Consider the following 18,933-nt stretch of genomic DNA (forward strand, 5'->3'; position numbering starts at 1 on the left):
GGCTGGGATGTGGAAACAGAGGCAGCACAGACCTTAACACCCTTGCCCTTATAGGTGGGAATGGGTTTGAAGTGCAACAAAAATTTAAGATGGGTATTAGTTTTAAAAAGTGGTGTTAAAGGTAAACGAGTATGGAAAGTTTTCTTCCACATCCCTGAAAGTTTCTGGGATGAGGTTAATCCGTCAGAAATTTGTGAAATGCAATGACTTGTTTCATAGTTCAAATATGGTTTAGGCAGCTTCTTCAAGTGACTTGGCAGAGTCACAAGAGTTACTGTTGTGTCAAGGGAGAGACAACAGACCAAATCCCTGAACACCTCTACTATAAAATAATCAGGGCAATAGACACAGAAAGTTTAAAGTTATTCCATAGAAAGAGGGGTTAGTAACTCTCTCACCCTGTGATAAGCCACCTGTTAAATGGTCAGGGATGGCCACCATGATAAATGGTCACCATGGCAGGGGACCAGGGAGACTTTGTTGTGTTGCTGCTCAGCACTGCAGGGTCAGATTCTGGCATGATCCTCACACATGGAGCGCCATTTGTGCCTTTCTGAAACCAACTCCTAGTGAAGGCTGTGAATCCAGTTGTGTGAGAAATATCCTGTGAGAGGGAATCACACTCATGGATCCAGGGAGGCTTTTCCCACCACCCTCGTTGGGTGCTGGTGTGAGGTATGAGCAAGCCTCAAGCTTTGCAGAGAGTGTGTATTTCTGTATGAGCACACTTCTCATTTCTCCCTCCAGAGGAATCACTGGGGCTTCAAAAGAAGATGAAGAAAGTGATGTCACAAAAGGAAAGAAACTCCTATCCAGTCCTGCCATGGACACACACAACCTGGAGGCAGAGGGCCATCGGTTGGTGTCATCCCTGCAAAGCAACTGCCTTGTCCTGCAGTGACACTCAGGAGTAGTGGTCGCTTAGAGGCAGGACACTTCAGGCTCCCGTGTCCCTCACAGCAGCAGGCACCTGCCTCCAGGAATGTGGACCCAGGACTAATCCTCTCACTGCTCAAGCATGTTTTATCAGCAGAGTCTGCTCTTGAAGATGAGCTGTCTTGCTCCCCTCTCTCCCCAGCCACTCTATTCTCACATGGTCACATCACAGGACGTCCTGAAGAGGGAATTTGTACCTGTTCCCATGCTCCATGATGGATCCAATCCCTTCCCTCCTTCACCCCAAAGGCCAGGCTCATTCCTAAAGACGAGCTGAAGGCTGAAGCAATTCCTCAAACAACAAACACAAAAGACAAACAAGTTTCTTGTTTTGGTAGGAATTGTTTAATAAAAAGCTAAAGGCCTAAAGAAATGCCAAGACATGGTATGGGTGCCAGTACAGTTCACAAATTAACAGTATTTGGATGTCACAGGCATGCACTCTTCCAAGATGGGCACACATGGACAGGTAAATATTGCAACATAATATTATGCAATGATAATAAAAAGAAGTTGGGGAACCTCAGGTTGTTAGATCCAAACAAAAAGAATAAAAGTGTTTTGTATTTTTACTAACCACAAAACCAAATCTTAAGCTGGTTTAAATTCAGCAAATGTTAAGGCCAGATAGAGTTTAAAAAGTAATAAAAAATTATTTTCTTTTTCCTGTGGCAATAAAGTGACTGAATGAAGGACTTCTATGACCTCTATTTCCCTTTAGGGGAAATAGGGCATGTATGGCTCTGATCCAGCAAAGGATAGCAAGACACTGTGCACAGCATCCTGAGAAAGTCTCTCTTTGCTTTTGAAAGTGTTTTATTTGCACGTGAGAAGGTGTCTGGGGGAGGTGCACCCTAAGAGACATGCATACTCTAAAGCTACCAAAATAGGAAATATTCACATTCAGGTGATACTTAGCTTGCAGTTTTCAATAAACAGCACTGCTCCAGGCAGAAATTGTAATTTTAAGGCAAGTAGCAGTGATGGTTGGCAGTGTGTAGTTATAGCAAAGTCTGCTGCATGCAAATGAGCTGAAAGAGCCACTCTGGGAGGAGGAAAGCTGCAAATGTTAAGCTTAGTTTTGAGTGGCTTTATATCAATGCAAATAAAGCAATTTAGAATAGAATAGCTGGTGTGATATATAAGAATAGCAAGTGCTAGACCAGGAATATCCTTGTATTCACTCTTGTTCATGATGGTCTCTCCAAGATTATTCAGCAGATTTTTTTGGTACTTCTGGACTGCACTAACTGTTTACTTTCAATCCTGTAACAAAAATAAACGTATGTTAAATCATTATTTTGGTTACATTTACAGCTGCTGAAATGTCTAGGTAAGAGAAAGAGAAGAAAGAGGCACTGGGCCAAAACTAATGTATTTGGTCTTATAATGAATTCAAATGAACATCAAACTTTCTCAGCTGTAGACTTGTCAGGGGATAAATGTGATGAATGAATGCAGGCAAAGAAAATGATGATTAGAAACAAAAGGGAGAGATGTTTTGAAAGAAAAAAAATTGCTTATGGACAAGGAAAAGTACTTGAGGGATGAGTGAAAATGGTCTGGCCAGAGGAATGAAGGAGTTCCCTGTTAGTAAACAAAAGGTGTATGGATAGACTGCATAAGCAGCTGTTTCAGAGAGAAGGAGAATTCGCAGCTGATGAACCGATCCAGATATTTTCCGACAGATGATTTTAGGCCCCCCCTTATCCATACTCACTTTTTTTTTCCATAAGAGCATAGTCATCAGCACATTAAAAATTATTCCTTTCATTAAAATTATTTTCAGTCCCAGCTGTGATAATGAGAGTGTGTTCAGGTGTTCATCTGGAAAAGTAACAGAAAATGACAGTCACAAAAGCACTGAGACATCCTTGTTCGAGACAGATTAAAAACACATTGTAATGAAGCTGCTCCATTGGGTGGTGGACTCAGATGGTAGGACAGAGAGCAAGATTGAGATACTTTAATTTCTTCCATTGAATAACCACTCAATTAACCAATATGCAAATCTGCCAAGCATCTAGCTGGTTTTGTGTATTGTGAACCCAGAATGCTGGAGGCATCCCTTCTTCCTCTCTAAAATTTTTTAAAGCTGGGCACCAGGGAAACAAATCTAAATTTAATTCATAGAATGAAATTGCATTTGCATTTTCTATTAATCTGAAGTTTGCAAATACATTGTTCTGCTCTGGAGAAGTGGAGAGGTGTCATAAAAAACCCTCTTACGTTTATCATTGAAAACCTCTCTCTGAAAGCATGATCAAATCAGCACATTTACAGATAAGTATTTTCCTGAAACGGTGTTTTGGAAAGATTTGCAAAAGCACAGCTGTTCTGTGAGCAGGACAAGCTCAGGAGAAGGCTCAGCTCCTTTGAACCAGCAGAAACAGCAGTTCTTTGGGCTGCGGCACTGAGCTGGAGCACAGCTTGCTCAGATGCATCGCAGCATACACAGCAGAAACTGCCTGCTTAGCTATTGGTCCATTAGGTGTTTGTGTATCCAAAAATAAACCCAACTCCTCTGAAGTTTGAAAGGCGTCAGACAGTGAGGCTGACTCATATCAGAACCTGAAGTCCCTCAGTGATGGACAGTAGCTGTTTGGTGAGTCATTGCAGGAGCATGTGGGCACTGGTTACACTGGTTGCATGAAATTACCAGCTTGGTTCTGGGAGGCTACATTAACCCCATGACTCTCAGCCTTGATGTTTAAAGCATGTGGGGCCCTTTTGAACATTTCCAGTCTGAGGTTTTAGGTCCAGCAACAATTCTGCAAGTAGGGAACATCATCAAAAACCTGGGAAGACATTTCTTTGAATCAGGCCAATCTATCCTGCTAAAGTGCCTGGGCACGTACCTGTCCTGAAGCGTGGGGACAGCCCTGTAACACAGATGATGCTGGCACCTGTAGAGAGTAAAGATAAATTTAGTTAATAACAAAAATGGACTTCTTCAGAAGCTCGTAAAGGTATCTCTGCTTAGAAGGCTTAAATTAGACTTTCTGGCCATCAAACCCTGCCATAAACACTCTTTTCTGCTGTTTTCAGGACAAGCATAAAATGCGATCTAATTTAACTTCAGTGTCCCACTGGCAAAGGAATGTCAAGCTTTCTTTTTTTTTTTTCCTCCCCCAGTGTGTTTTTAAGGTCTCTCTGCTGTGACTGTACCAGTCTACTGACCCTTCATCTTTGTTTCCACCAAGGAGGAAGCAGAAAGAAAACAGGCAACAAGGCAACCTTCTTCTGGATTATGGGAGATAATGGAGCATTGTTTACATGGCTGGGAGACGTGAACCAGTCCTGCTCACACAAACAGCACAGAGCCCCGAGCACCTCTGACCCTGCACACACGCTCAGCAATGCCATTACCACTTTCAGGGTCCTCGCCCTCCAGGTCTCCAAAGCCCGTGTGACTGGCACCACACTGCATTTCATCTCTCCTGGTCCAGTAGGTTGATAGGTAGCTCGGTTCCACAGTGTTCTCAGCTGTTGCCACCTCCACAATGGCAGATGTGGGCTTCTCAGCAGAGTAAAAAGTGACACTGTCAGGGGAGTAATCTGTGATAAGGCACATTTCCAAATCCTCGTCATCTTTAGAGGTCAGCCTGTAGGCTGAAGGAGATGGAGTAACTTCTGAAAGTGGAAAAAATAAGTGCCATTAGATGAGAGTACACATTCACCATTCCTTCAATTGTAACATACAGACCCTTAGAAATGAAAGTTTTTCAATTATTCCAATGGGAAGTTGCCTGATCATACGGATCTTGTGCTAGGATCCCTTTAGAGAACCAAAGCTTCTACTGCAGGTGATATAGGAGCTACTTTCTATCAACTTAGGTTGTGTAGGAGGCAGAGAGAGTGATCAGGCGGGACTCCTGGAGCATCTCAAAATGCACTTGTGGACACCCACAGCCTGGATGTTCACATCTACCCTGGCCATTCCTCTCTGGGACAACTTGCTCAACTCTGCTCTGCAGCCTGGTTGCACTCAGGAATGTGTACAACACGTGTAGAGAGCACTTGAGCAACCTGGGCTAGCGGAAGATGTCCCTGCCCATGGCTGGAACATGGTCTTTAAAATCCCTCCCAACCCAAACTGTTCTGTGATTCTGTGATTCTTTCTTCACTGCTATGACATGTAATGTATCTGGAGAGAGCTGAACGCACCCCAGCGCCATTCTGCCTGTTTGCAAAGGTTTAGTCAAATCCCCAGCTGAAATCCCACTTCTTCTGCAGGTCCTGAGGGGCAGTGGATAAACCACTGAACCTGAATAAATTTAAATAACTTAGCACCAGTCTCTCTAATGGTGCTCCTACAATAGGAAGGTAGAGAAGCCACTGCAAAGCAGGAAGACATGGTTGTATTCAGGGAGAGATGGATGAAGCCAACAAATGTTTCATCATGTTCCATCACCTGACAGTGCAGTGCCAAAATTTTACTAAACTTTACCCCGCACAAGAGAGGTTTGAGGAACTAAAGGCTGCAGACATAAGACACTGGGGTTCATTACTGTTTTCTTGCTTTAAACTCTGCTAGCCAGTCAGACTGGGATTTTCCATACACATCAAAGTACGACCCGTGGTTAAACTCTTTTTTTGCACATTTAGCTTTGTAACCTAGTACTCTAAGCATTTCATCTGATTCTGTGAGGAGGTACTTCCCTAAACCTTTGTTCATGGCTAACAGTAAAATGTGATGAGTGTTGCAGTGCTCTCATAATGACTAAATAAAATTTTAATAACATACTGCAGCCAAGATTTGGGCCTGTCAGCAACCCTCTGGTTGTATTTTCCATTGGCCTTCACAAGTTTGAACCGGAGCTTCAGATCTCATATATAAACTGATACAGTGTTATTGTGCAGTACTGAGAGTTTACATTAATCCTGGCTTTCTCCCTGTTCACACACCTCACTGACAAAAATTCAGAAATGATGAAGACAGCTTAGCTCCCAGATGAAGAATTTTTAATTTCTTCTCATGGGACAAGTTTGGGAAAAATCTTGGCTTCTAGAAACTGTCTCAAAATCTTATCAGTCACTGAAATAAATGCTCTTCGTCTGTTCAGTTGCCAACTGTCAACACCTCAGAGAAATAGCCATAGTTCTCTATTAGTATCATCTCAGAAAAAACTAATCTGAAAAGCCCAGTGGTTCACTCTCCACCCCTTCTTCTAAATTACTGTTCATCTGCCGTAGCTTTGCCCTGATTTTGAAGAACTTAATGAGACGCTTTCCAAACTTTGCAGAAATACAGTCCAACGTATGTTCTGACTCCCTCAGCCCCATTTCCCATCTCCCATACTCCCAGTTTAGTTTAGGAAATAGGTTTTCAGTGATTGTTTTTTAGGAAGAGGTGATAGATCCTTGTATGAATAGCAGTGAACCAGAGTACATCAGGTTACATGATGAACCAGGGTACAACACTGCTATAGGGTACATGGAAATGAAAGAGAAGAGGAGGCTCAGGCTGTTCTGTTTTTCTCTCATCATGAGCATTGTGCTTTCTGAAGAGCTACACATTTCTCCAAATTAAGGTGTTTTTCTACCTTTCCATCTGTGCAATGCTTTGATCTCCAGCAGATGAAAAAATAGTCTATTTTTCCCAGGAAGCTTCGGCAGTATCTGTTCTGCAAAATATTATAATTTCTCCTTCTTAGAGTGGTGCTGCCCTTGCTGTGGTGCTGTTATAGTCCCAATAAGTTCTTTTGTGTGTCTTCACACTGTTATGAAAATTTTCAGAGTGTTTTGGTAAATACCAGTTATAATCACAGCACTCTGACCTGTTATTCTGTCTTAATGAGCTAGCAGATGTGCTGGAGATGTTCTAATATCTATTTACAGGAAAGATTGAAAAGTAAATCATGTTACTCTGAGCTGTCCATGCTGCCTAATTTCATCTTTACTGAAGAATATTTACCAGGTGAAAGAACAGGAGCTGTTGGAATGCTAATCCTACAGAGAAAGACAACTCATGAGGCTGATGTCATGGAGAGAGCAGCAGAACCCTGTTCCAGTATCAGGCATTGACCTTTGCCTTTTTTCCCCACCCCTAAACAAGCTGCAGGAGAAATCCTGAACTGGTTTAATACCCATTTTGTATTGTACAGAGAACGATCTCATTCTCCATTCCCTCCAAGGCAAACTCTCTGAATCTTTGGTCACTCTGGAATTGCTGTGATGTGTCTTTGATTCTCTTACCATTCCTTAGCCTGAGACATGATACTCCACAACTTGAGTCAACCTGGAACTATTTTCTGATTGCAGGGACATCTGTACCCCCTCACACACTCATATAGGCTAATCTTGACCCAAGAGGAGCAACTCCAAAGAAGTAACAGGCACATTAGTGATGTACCCTTGTCTGTTCTCCAGTGCAGGTTCCAAAAGGCCCTCTGTGAGATGTGCCAGCCCTGCATGAATGCTGGGATGGCTACAGCAAGACTAAATGAACATATTTAGGATCTGAACTCTCCTCTAGACTCTTAAGTCTCTTGTCTGGAAACACTCAGGTAACAGAAGCCATGTCCTAGTCTAGCATTAGCCAAGTCATCCAGAGTACAGATACTCTGCAGAGATTCAAAGTTTGCAAATGCGAGTATGCTGCTTCACTGACAAACTTCAGGTATAATTCTAGTCTCCAGCCAAAAGTGTGCTTGTTATTGCTTCTGTAATTATTCTTGGGAAAGTCAAACTACCAAAACCATCCAAAAGCTTTCTCACAAACCATTTAAGGGGAAGATTTCTAGGTAAACCAAAACAGTGAATTAATAGAGTAAGATAACCAGTATATGAGGAGAAATCAAGTGTTCAAAGGACTAAATAGTTCTCTAGTTTCAAACAAAGATGAATCCTGGGCTTTTAGCATATGTTCACAATAGGAAAAAATTGAAGTGCATTTTCCTTAAATTTCATGTTCATAAGAAAGTTCTCTTCATGTACAGATCTACTCATCCATCACCCAAACCACAGGAGAGATTTAGTATAATTTCCTCTCACAGGCAACTGAGATGGCTTAACCCCTCCGTGGGACAGTTGCCTGGAAACAAAAAGACTAAGTCTCTGCTCATGAACCTCCTGAGAAGCTCTGTCATTTTCACAAAATATGTTTCCATGCTTTTCTTCCAAAATCAGACTGGGTTGTAATTGCCAGATTAAGTTTTCAGTTTTATATGCCAGAGATTTAGTTTCTAGAAAAAAAAATAAATTCTTAGAATCCTAGTATGCTTTGAGTTTTAAGGGAGCTTTAAAAGTCTGCTAGCTCAATCTTCAATTAAAAAAATTTCAACTAAAAAAACCAACCCAAAACTTTCTGAATTAGGGAGTAACCATTAACATAGCCCCAGACACGTAAAAACCTCAGAACATTAAAAGGAATCAGCCTAAAATCCCTTTCTAAGGACAAGTCAAAGTTAATTTTTATGTTGACATCAAAAAGTCAGAAGAACTTTTGATCTCACACTTGTGGAATTGCCACAGACGTGTCTAGTTTGCACAAAAATTTTATCTTTTCCCAATCAGTCAATTTAATGGGTATATTTAATTAGGTAACTTATTTGAGGTAATACCTTTTGCTGTTTCCAAAAATTACTCTCCCACCTCCAGTATCCCATGCACCCCAGTGTGAATCATTGCAAATACTGTAGTCTAAGTCACCTAGGACATTTCTTCACAATGGTGTGTGAAACTAAGACTTAAATACGAACCCAGAGGTATCTATGATTTTTTTCCCTCTCAACCTAAGGCAGGCTGTTTCTGTCTGACAGGACTCAGAAATTAATGATATTGCCAACATCATTAACCTGAGACACTGAGGATGCTGTCTCTTCCTACTATTCCCAATGTCTCTCCTCCACCTTCAAGAGTATCTGCTTAGATGTAATCCTGGGTTCATTTTCTTTCAGCCTTCACTCTTCATCTAGAGTTTCTGCTCATTCTCCATGAAGACAGAGCTATTCAGAGACAGTGACCACAGGACACTGCTCCTGCCTTTACACCTTCATAGACTGTCCATCTCCAAATCTTACACACTTGGTTTGACTTTAAATCTAGTCCCTCTTCCAAACACAAATTTGCTGTATTTTTCAGTTTCCCACTCAACAGGAAGCCCCAGTTTTGATGAGAGTAACCAGGCATAACAAAATTTTGGTTCCCCTTCCAAATGCAATCTTTGAACTTCCTGACAGCTCAGAGTCTGAAACAGCAGTTTTTACAAATATGAAAGAGGACTTTAGTTTGGGATTTTAAAAGTGAAAGATCATGACATATTCTCTTAGGCTAAGACTCAGAAAATCCAGTCTCCAAGCCCTTAGTCAGAAGAACCTCCATTCACCCTGCATAGCTATTAAATCTCTGTGAACATCACCCTTTTTTCTCACTGTTCTGTCCTGCAGTGGGTCACAGCCACACCACAGCCAAGCACTCCTTGCATTCCAAGACAGCATCTCTATTCCAACTGGCTTTTGTCAAGGGAAACTGAAAATAAGTTGGAATATGTTTCCATGATAGTCCCTACTCCATCCACCCAATAATAAAGTGATTTCCCAGTCCTGGTGTTAATATGGAACAGAAAGCTCAGACTTACTCAGAGTAACAGCCAGTCGGGTCCCACTTCCAAATGTGGGTTTCAGGTATCCCTGGCTGGCACACTGGTGTCAACTTCTACAAAAATGTGGGCAGGTTTTCTCAATTCCTACTGACACCTAGGGCAGCAGGCAATCCATAGCAGAGACAACTTAAGGGAACAATGATAAAACATGCTAATTTAAGACACTATCTATGTACCAAAGAAATGTAGTAGAAAATTATCAGAATCAGAAACACAGAGATCAAATAAAAGATGTTCATTCCTTCACTGGTTACAATTGTGTGTTACATGTTTTGGGGCAATACAAAGAACAATCTGCTTTCCATCTGTAACATCTAAACTACAGTTCCCTAAGCCATGCAGTTAAAGACAACAGCCTTTCAGTACATGTTTTCATCTGAATATTTACTACCCTTTATCACCAACAAAGTCAGCTTTTTTCTTTAATAGCCACAGCAAGGTGAGGAGAGGTTCTTCTGACTAATGACTTGGAGACTGGATTTTCTGAGTGTTAGCCTATGAGAATATGTCATGGTCTTTCAGTGTTAAAATCAAAAAATAAGGTCCTTCTCCACCCCCATAATTCACATGATTCAGGAAACCTTTGCAAGGACTCCTTTTGACCTTGGTTATAGTTCTCTCCTGACAAGTTTCAGTTGTGCACTGTGACTCTGTCCAAGTCTTAGAGCTTCACAGGTGGTTGCAAAGGCAAACTGAGCCTTTTAACTCTACTACTTGGGGATTCACATACTGTCACTGAGCTCTGCAGTAGCCAGAGCAAATATTTACACTTGGCCTTGCAGCTGCGACAGCTCAGCAAACCAGGATTCAAGTCCCAGTTACAAACAGAATCTACTTGCAATGTTTGTGGATAATACAGTGTCTGTACTTTAGACAGGACAGCTAAAGGGCAATCCAGTTCCCGTTCCAACAGTAATATTAAAAATATCACAGTGCAAGGTTCCTTAGTGTGATTCTGATACGAGCTATGGCTGAAAAGGTGATAATCACTGTAAATGGCTATTTTCAAAATTAAAGAACCATAGAGTGGTTTGGGTTGTAAAGGACCTTTAAAGGTCATCTAGTCCAACTCTTTTGCAATGATCAGGAACATCTTCAACTAGATTGCTCAGAGTCCCATCCAACCTGACCTTGAATGTTTCCAGGAATGGAGCATCCACCACCTCTTTTGGCAACCTGTGCTGGTGTTTCACCTCTCTCATAGCAAAAAAATTCTTCTTTAGTCTGGATCTACCCACTTTTGGTTTAGAACCATTACTCCCTGTTCTTTCGCTACAGGTTGTATTAAAAAGTTTGACCCCAACTTTTCTATAAGCCTGAAAGTACTTATTTGTACTGAAAGGCTGAAAAAGACCTCTCTGAAGACATCTCCAGGCTAAACAGCCCTGTCTCTCTCAGCCTGTCCTCACAGGACAGCTGCTCCATATCTCTGATCATTTTTGTGGCCCTGCATCCACTCACACAGGTCTATGTCTTTCCTGTGTTGGGGACCCCAGAGTTTGAGGCAGCACTGCAGGTTGGGTCTCACAAGGGCGAAGCAGAGGAGAATCACTTCCCTCAGCCTTCTGGACACGCTGCTGGGGATGCAGCCCAGGACAGAGTTGGCTTTAGGGTTGTGAGTTCACATCTCTGTCTCATGTCAGGCAATGTAAATATTATAAACTTTCTTGTGTTTCAATGTATCCCCATCTGACATATAATCTCTGATTTTTCTTGAGGCCAGTGGAAGTGGCATGGTTAGATCCTTAGGGGAGAACAAATCCACACAACTGACTTGGCAGATGAGCAAAACCAGGCTTTGCCTTAGCTGATCCCAGGACTGAAATGGATGGAGGAGCACTGAAAGCACATCCTGCCTGCAGCTGCCTCCAGGAAGGGCTGCTTGGACACCTGCCTGAGCTAAATCCATGGGTTAAGGTGGGCTGAAATGCTTTTGACAGCTGCCATTCCCCAGATCTTAGTGCCTATCCAAAACAAACTTGCAAATTAGTAAAGAAATCAGGATAAATGTACCTGGCAAAACCAGAAGTCTTGTCCCAGATCCAAATGTGAGTCTGTAATTACTGCCATAGTCACACACTAGCACAGGCCACTACAATATCCAGCGCAGTATTGAATTGAGCCTTCAGCAAAGAAACACTACACCAAAAGAAATCCACTTCATCTCTGATTACACAGATACATTTATCTAGGACTTTTCTTCTTACTACCTTTCTTCCATGTGGCATTTTGTCTTTCACATTCCCAAACACCTGTTCCTTAATGCTTTCCTCCATCATAATTGTCCCACTGTTTCCAGAAAGCCACTTTCAATCACAGTTTCTATTCTTCATCTTATTCCTCAATTTTTTCAGTCTGCCAGTCAGATTACTCTCTCAAAAATTAGTTTATTTCCTCTTACTTCACAGCCTAGTGACTGATGGTGCAGTGCAAACTTCATCATCCTGTTCTCTTGGATGTACCATCTGACATACTGAAGAGTGATTCCAGAGTAAATTTGCCTTTTAGTTTTACAATAGAAAGCACTTTTTGGTTTGTAATTTCTTTGTGGCAGGGAGACTATTACTTATTCTGCCATTAAACACTGATGTTTCAGGATGCATTAGGGAAGCTCCTACAGTGTGACCAGAGCAAAATCTGGAGCATTGAACACAGATATGACCATAGTGGTAAATCTGGAGACATGTAAATGAACTGAGGCAGCATTTTGATTTATAGCTCCTTCAGCTTGCTGATGGCTCCATATAAACTTGGGATTATCATTTCTCTCAGATGTTTTTAACAGACCCAGAAGGGTCATTTGAAATAAGAGCGATTTCTCCAGAGGTTTTCAGAATGAATGCTTTCTTTATGCTGCCACTTTTTTTAATATTCAGAATTAAATCAGGTTGAAGTTATCTTAACAATCGCTAAAATTTTAAGAAATTGAAAAATTGATTTTCAAGAGTAAACCCAAACTGTTATATATTAAAGAATCCTAAATGTATTCATAAGATATCTGGAAAAGTTGATAAATTTACTAAAAATATTGATATCTCAGGATCTGTCTTTCTTTCCCTTTTTAAAAGATTTTCAGATGAGAGGTGTGGGGTTTTGAGGAGAATTTTTTTCATACATTTGTGGCAGCAGCAGTCAAAGCACACTTTTCAGAAAAAAGTATTGATCACTTTTCCATCCTTCCACCGAAGGCATTCAGTAACTAACTTTCTTTCTTGCCCTCTTTCCCCTCTGTCCAGACATCAATTGCACCACCAGTTTTAAGACTTTCACACTGTTCTAGAACAGTTTCAGATCCTCAATTTTAATGTGCTCCAACTTCACTTGGATGTTGAAGGGCATGGTAAATTCCCAGTACTCAACACTGCCTGCCTATGATTATAAACTTGGTAGCATTCTCAAGACTAAGCTTGTTTCCTGAGCTTCCTGAGCATGCTGTATTTATATAATGCCTCACAGTGAGAGAAAGCCACCTGCTTCTTTACTGCTTGACATTCTCCAGAGACTCAATATGTGTATTTTTTTGCATCCATATACAGATATGTCTGGTTATCTCAAAGTATTTGTATATCTGTATCTCAAACTATCTGTATTTCAAAGTCTTTTTTTTACCTGCTATAGCTTTATGAAACGTCTCACCACTCTGCATTTTCCTGGTCCATGCTGCCTTCGTCATTTCCCTTTGCTTCTCCTCTACTTGAGAAGTTTGATTTCGGAGCCCACTTCCTCTTGACTTTCCAAGAAAAATCCTCTCTAGCACATGTAAAACTTGTGCTATGGTTAGTTCACCACTGGGAATGGGAAGGAGAAATGTGTATGCAGCCATGGAAATCACTTCCTCTTATACCAGTTCAAAATATATAGTCCTGTTGCTAATACATTTTGAGGTGACAAAATAGGCAAAATAACTTGTAAACTGAAAGGAGTACTGCCAAGAGGAATCCCATCTAAGAACTCGGACATACCTGGAGAAACCATGAGTTTGGTTCCAGCTCCAAATGTAAATCTGCCATAAGTCTCAGTACTGCACTGTGACACAATGCTTTGCAAAATGGTGCACTGGGATGTACCTGTGCTGGATGAAGACTTGAGAACATGGCAATGCAAGATTTTTGTTGGAAGCATCTAACCAACACTACTACCTCAGCACCTGCAGTGAAACAAACACTTCCTTCAGCCACATTCCTCTGTCTGGTTAATTCATAATCTGTTTATTGCTTCCTCTGCCTCCACGCAGCAGCAGCATTTGTCCATCACTGTGTTCAAATACAACTTTCCAAACTCTCTTTAGAACTTCCTGACTGCTACTGTTGAGTTTCACCAGTCTGTGCTACCTTTATGCTCTCTTCTTTCGCAATGTCCTCCCTCCTTTGCAGGCTGCACTTCATGTTGTAATAATCCATATTTAGAACCATAGAATCATAGAATTGTTTGGGTTGGAAAAGCCCTCTAAGATCATCAAGTCCAACCCTTAACCCAGCACCACCATGTTCACCCCTAAACCAAGGAATTGAGTTTGCATAACTCACAGGAAAGCTCCACAGCTCGTCTTATTCCCATCACTGCTCTGTGGACCATGGCTCCTGCTTTACAGTTCCAAGCAGACACACCAGTAAGATATGGATTACTGTTATTGCTTGTTGGAAACAGCCTGAACTGCATTTTGCTACTCTTTTGTAAACATTAACCTTGGCTTTGGGTGGATGGAAGTTTTGCACTGGGCTCAATGTCCCAAATTTCAGAAATCTTATTTTTGTTACACATCTCTGCTCTTAAATTTCACTTATTTGTTGTCACTTTTCCCTTGCTTCCTTTCCCCAGCATGGACAAATTTCTAGTGCACAGTGGTTAAGCAGAAAATCTACCACTTCTTTCCAGGGAATACTAAACCCAGCCCCAAATTGTTCCACAAAGCCACTCCACTGTTATTTCTGCAGCCAAAGTACAGCATTGTCTATATTGAGTCCCCCTTGACTCAGAGGAGACAACTCACCTGGGACAATAAGAAGTTTGGTTCCACTTCCCCAGGAGAGTTTTCCCCACCCAGAACCAACACTGTGTGACAGCTCATTACAAAATGGGCCTCTTCATGCACCCCTCTCTTGACTGGAGGGCTGGGATATATTCCACCCTGGATCTGCTTCTGAACAAGGCTATAAACACTCAAACATAGTTCCATACATCTCCTCTAAGCTCTCTTTGCCAAATACCTTTCTTAATTTTTAACTGAGTGGAAATAACTAGTTTTATTTACAGTCCCTAAGATGGAAAACCTCTATCCTTCAGTTATCATGGAACATTTTACGATCCCTGCCACAAAGGTTGGTTGTATTGGAATGGATAAAAGGATAGGAATAAGAACCTGAACCCAGTCTAGGCTCAGGGTCACTGATGCAGTCCACCTTCCCAGCAGTCCAGACTTCCAATACATGAGGTATCTTTACAATGCCAGAGGTGCTCCCTCATTTAAATTATTGCTTTACATTTCAACTAAGAAAATCCTTTTATTGCAAAGCCACAGGACAGCCCCAGGACAGAATGGTTTGATGAGATAGCAACATTTAGGCACTGACCCACCTACTTGGCAAGATGGTGACTTGAATCCCTGAGCCAAAGGTGAATTGGAGGCTATTGTCACAACAGCAGAGCACTTGACAGAAACTCAGAGTTGACTCCCAGCTGGAAACTACAACTCCCGCAGGGAGGCTGTCCTGGCAGCCTCCTCACTTACACCCTGGGCAATCAGGAAGCTTTCTGGCAGGTTCTGCACTCCTGCAGAGTGGGTTGGTGGTGGGCAATCTCATTTGATTGTCTTTTTGGGGTCTTTCCTCTTCTGTCTGTCTGCTCAGTGAGATTAACGTCATCCTTTCACTGTTCACACCTCAGCGAGGCTGAAACCAACTATTACAGTGATCTGCAGCTTTTGTGTCTCTGGTTATGCTCAGAAAAACAAACTATCTATGTACAGATATTTTATAGCGCTATCAGAAAATGTGCATGAAGCATGATCTGAGACCTGAGTGTGTCAACTGAAAGACCTAAGGTAAACAACAGAAGTGAACCACTTTGCATCTCCTCCATCACTGTCCACACCTCTACTTAGACACCGAGCATGAGGTGGTCAATCTGTATGTCCTAAACCTCTCCCATGTTCCTGTGGACTACTGGACTATCATCATATCAATGCCATGACCATAGCACATTTCTCTAAACAGCAAGTCCTTCACCTGGAAAAACTTGTAGACACAAGAGTATTTTGAAATACAACCCAAGACCTCCTTCCCATCTGCAATGTGACCCAGTAACACAAAGAAATTCTACAGTGCTTTCCAGTCAACACCCAAGGATTTTCAATCATGAGACATAAGAAAGCTGTACACTCACTGGGCTGGACAGAGAGTCTGGTCCCTGAGCCAAAGGTCACCTTGGTGTAGCTGTCACACAGCATTTCCTTCCCTAACAAAAAGCCCAGCAAGGCAGAGCAGCATCTCTTCCCCAGCCTTTGCCCAGCCATGTCCATGCTCACAGGGGCAGCTGGGTGACAGTGTTCCCACTACAACAGAAGAACACCAAGATGCAGTGGCAAAAGGACAGAGTGCCCACAGGATCTTTGTGAGCAGGCATGTGGCTGTTCTGGCCATTCCAGCCCAACTGAAAGCAAGAAAGATGAAGTGAAGATACACCCCACCTCTCACAATCTGAGCGTAGGATCAAGGGCACTATTAGACTTACCAAGTACAAGCCCCACTCTGAGCAGCTGCTGCTCATGCTCTGAAATGTATGAGGGGGGATGCCATGCAAGTTCACCATCGCAGAGACTCCTCTGCATAATCTACATTTAGATGCTCCTTACCTGGAAGAACTGAAAGTACCATCCTCTTCCCAAAAGTGACTTTGCCTGCAACATTTACACCTGGACACATTTCATTACAAAAATGGCTCTGTCAGCCCTGCATGGGATCTCAAGCACAAAGCACCTGCACCCAGGCAGCAGCACAGCTCCCTCACACAACAGGCTCCACTCCTGTGACATTCACTGGAATAAGGCAACATCTATACCCCAACTCCCCTGCACTTTTCTGAAAAGCATTTCCCTTTGCTTTTCCCAATTTTAGGACTAATGAGACAACTCCCACCCATGGCAAGGCTTTCCCCAAATCAGGGGGACCCATCCCGTGTAGGGACTTCAAGGAAATTCCCTGGGTTTCAGTGTTGGTGTGTTTCAAAGGGGGCAGTGAGACCAGTTGTTGCCCATGGAATTGAGCACATTTCTGGCATCCCAGACCATCCCATCCCATCCATTTGCTGAAGCAGAGAGAGCAGGTTGAGAAATAAGGGACCAATCAGCAGATTCCATTAATAGCCAAGGGATGCCTGTTCCAATCTGATAAATGTAATGCTCAGGGAGGTGGAAAGGTAAGACAGGATAATTGAGCACAGGCATTCCCACCAGCTGGGCAGCAGTTGTACTCACTGGGCTTCACAACCAGGCGTGTCCCTGTGCCCAGTACCATTTTGTAGCTCCCTGTGTTCACACAGTCCTTCACACCCTAACAAAAACCAGCAGGTCTCCTGCCAGTCACTCCTTCAGGAGCCTTCAAGAGATCAGCTCCTTCCAACCAACAGCCATTATGAAGCCAGGAATAACTGCAGCCTTGGGAAGAAATCTCTTGGCAATCCCATCCACAAGAGCTGGGATTGTGCTACAAACAAGAGCATTGTTCATTCATCCCTTCCTCAGTAGAACAAAGCAGAAGCAGCCAGGGTTTTGCAAGACAGAGCCATCAGCATCCCATCCTGATTTTCACAGGTGTGGATGGGATGAATTTGCCATCCCTGAGTAAGAGGGCTCTTATGTGAAAGGAGAGAACAGGAGCTGGCAGGGGTAAGTAGAAGGATAAAGTACATGGCCTTGTTGTGTCAAGGTCCCTTCTGCTTCTACTGGAGAAAACAGGGCAAAATTTCTCAGAGATTGAATCTGCCTCCCTCTACTACCCCAAAACTAACTTATGACCCTAAAACTGTTCCAGAAGGTGGAACAAGAAAAAGCTTGAAAACTTACTGGGATATATTCTTAGCTGAGTTCCACCTCCAAAGATGACCTTGTTGCCATAGTTAGTCACACAGTGTTTGTCTTCACAACAAAAACCCTATCAGTCTCTCTCTCTCTAAGGGTTTATTTCCTGGAAAGCTGTGCTTTGCTGTCTGGGGTCTTCTTTTCCATCCTCACAACTGTTTCATCCCTTTCAGCTCGGGTAGAGATGACCCTTGAGGGTATCTTTGTCCCATGTAGAGAAAAGATGCAGAATTATGATGACAGCTTCTCACTCAGCCCTAGGAAACTGGCCCTAAAATGAGTGACCTTCTCTTGTGGCTACCTGCACACACTGTACACAGTCAAAATGTCTTTCTTGCTCAGGGCTGCTCTGTCTCTCGCTCCCCTCCCACGCACAAACTGTATCCCTGTGCAGATCAGTTTCCAACATAACCTCAGTGCTTTTCTCCAAGTAAGGGATGTAACCTTCCTATCCTCCCTTCTCTAAACCACATTTCTACCTACCACACATCACCTTCAGTTGTGTCCCACTCCCAGAGTCAACTTTCCAGCTAATGCTGAATTCACACTATGACTCTTTTGTGAATGGAAACCACATATGACTTTTACTCCAGAAAACAGTACAAGATTTCTCACAGAGATCAAGGTGGAAAAAACCTGATAGGACCCTTGTCAGATACTTCTGACCCTGACATAGGGATGTCTTTCCAGTCACATTCCTCAGATCTCTCCAAGTAAAACATTCAAGAAATACATGCAGAGGCAATTCCTACCACATGCCCAGGTGGGCAGGCAGATGAGTCATCCCCTCCGACAGGGTGACAAGGTCCCCCTTCCTGCCTCATTTTTTAGCCAAAAGGACACTTAAAGGGATCTACTCACCAATTTTCACATAAAGTCTACTGCTGTGCCTAAAAGAGAGCCTGACAACACCTGCCCCTGCAAAGTGCCACAGCAGGGACAACTTCACCAAAACCTCACAGCTATCAGAAAAGAAACACCCAGAAGACACTGACATTTGGCTTTCCTAGCAGAGGTTGGAAAAAACAGTGAAAGACAAAGGAAATCCCTAATTTCTGAGCTACAACAACATGCCCCCCCTCCCTCAGGCTGACAGAGACCTGCTTTCCCTTTGATAAGGTCCTTGCCCAGAGGGGCTGCAGTGCTGCCTGAAGCCAGTTCAGGAGCAACAAGAGCTTCCTAGGGCACAGCTAGTGAGAAACAAACACCTCTCAATCTCATGAACTGATGTGCCTTTGCAAAGAGCTTTCTCCCTCTTCCCAAATACAAATTTGCTGCCTGCTCTTCTCCTTCCGTAGCAGCTCACAGCTTTTCCAAT

At 42.7% G+C, this 18,933-nt stretch overlaps 1 gene segment (V, D, J or C); it reads right to left on the bottom strand.

Moving 5' to 3' along the window:
- Positions 1 to 1,264: 1,264 nt before the first annotated feature.
- On the bottom strand, positions 1,265 to 17,104 carry LOC139681559 (M1-specific T cell receptor alpha chain-like). The segment is given in 5 exon segments: positions 1,265 to 2,202; positions 2,657 to 2,763; positions 3,795 to 3,842; positions 4,306 to 4,569; positions 17,013 to 17,104. Coding segments are annotated over 5 exon segments (465 nt in total).
- Positions 17,105 to 18,933: the final 1,829 nt, after the last annotated feature.

Source organism: Pithys albifrons, chromosome 21 (genome assembly GCF_047495875.1).
Source record: "Pithys albifrons albifrons isolate INPA30051 chromosome 21, PitAlb_v1, whole genome shotgun sequence".
Taxonomy (NCBI): Eukaryota; Metazoa; Chordata; class Aves; order Passeriformes; family Thamnophilidae; genus Pithys; species Pithys albifrons.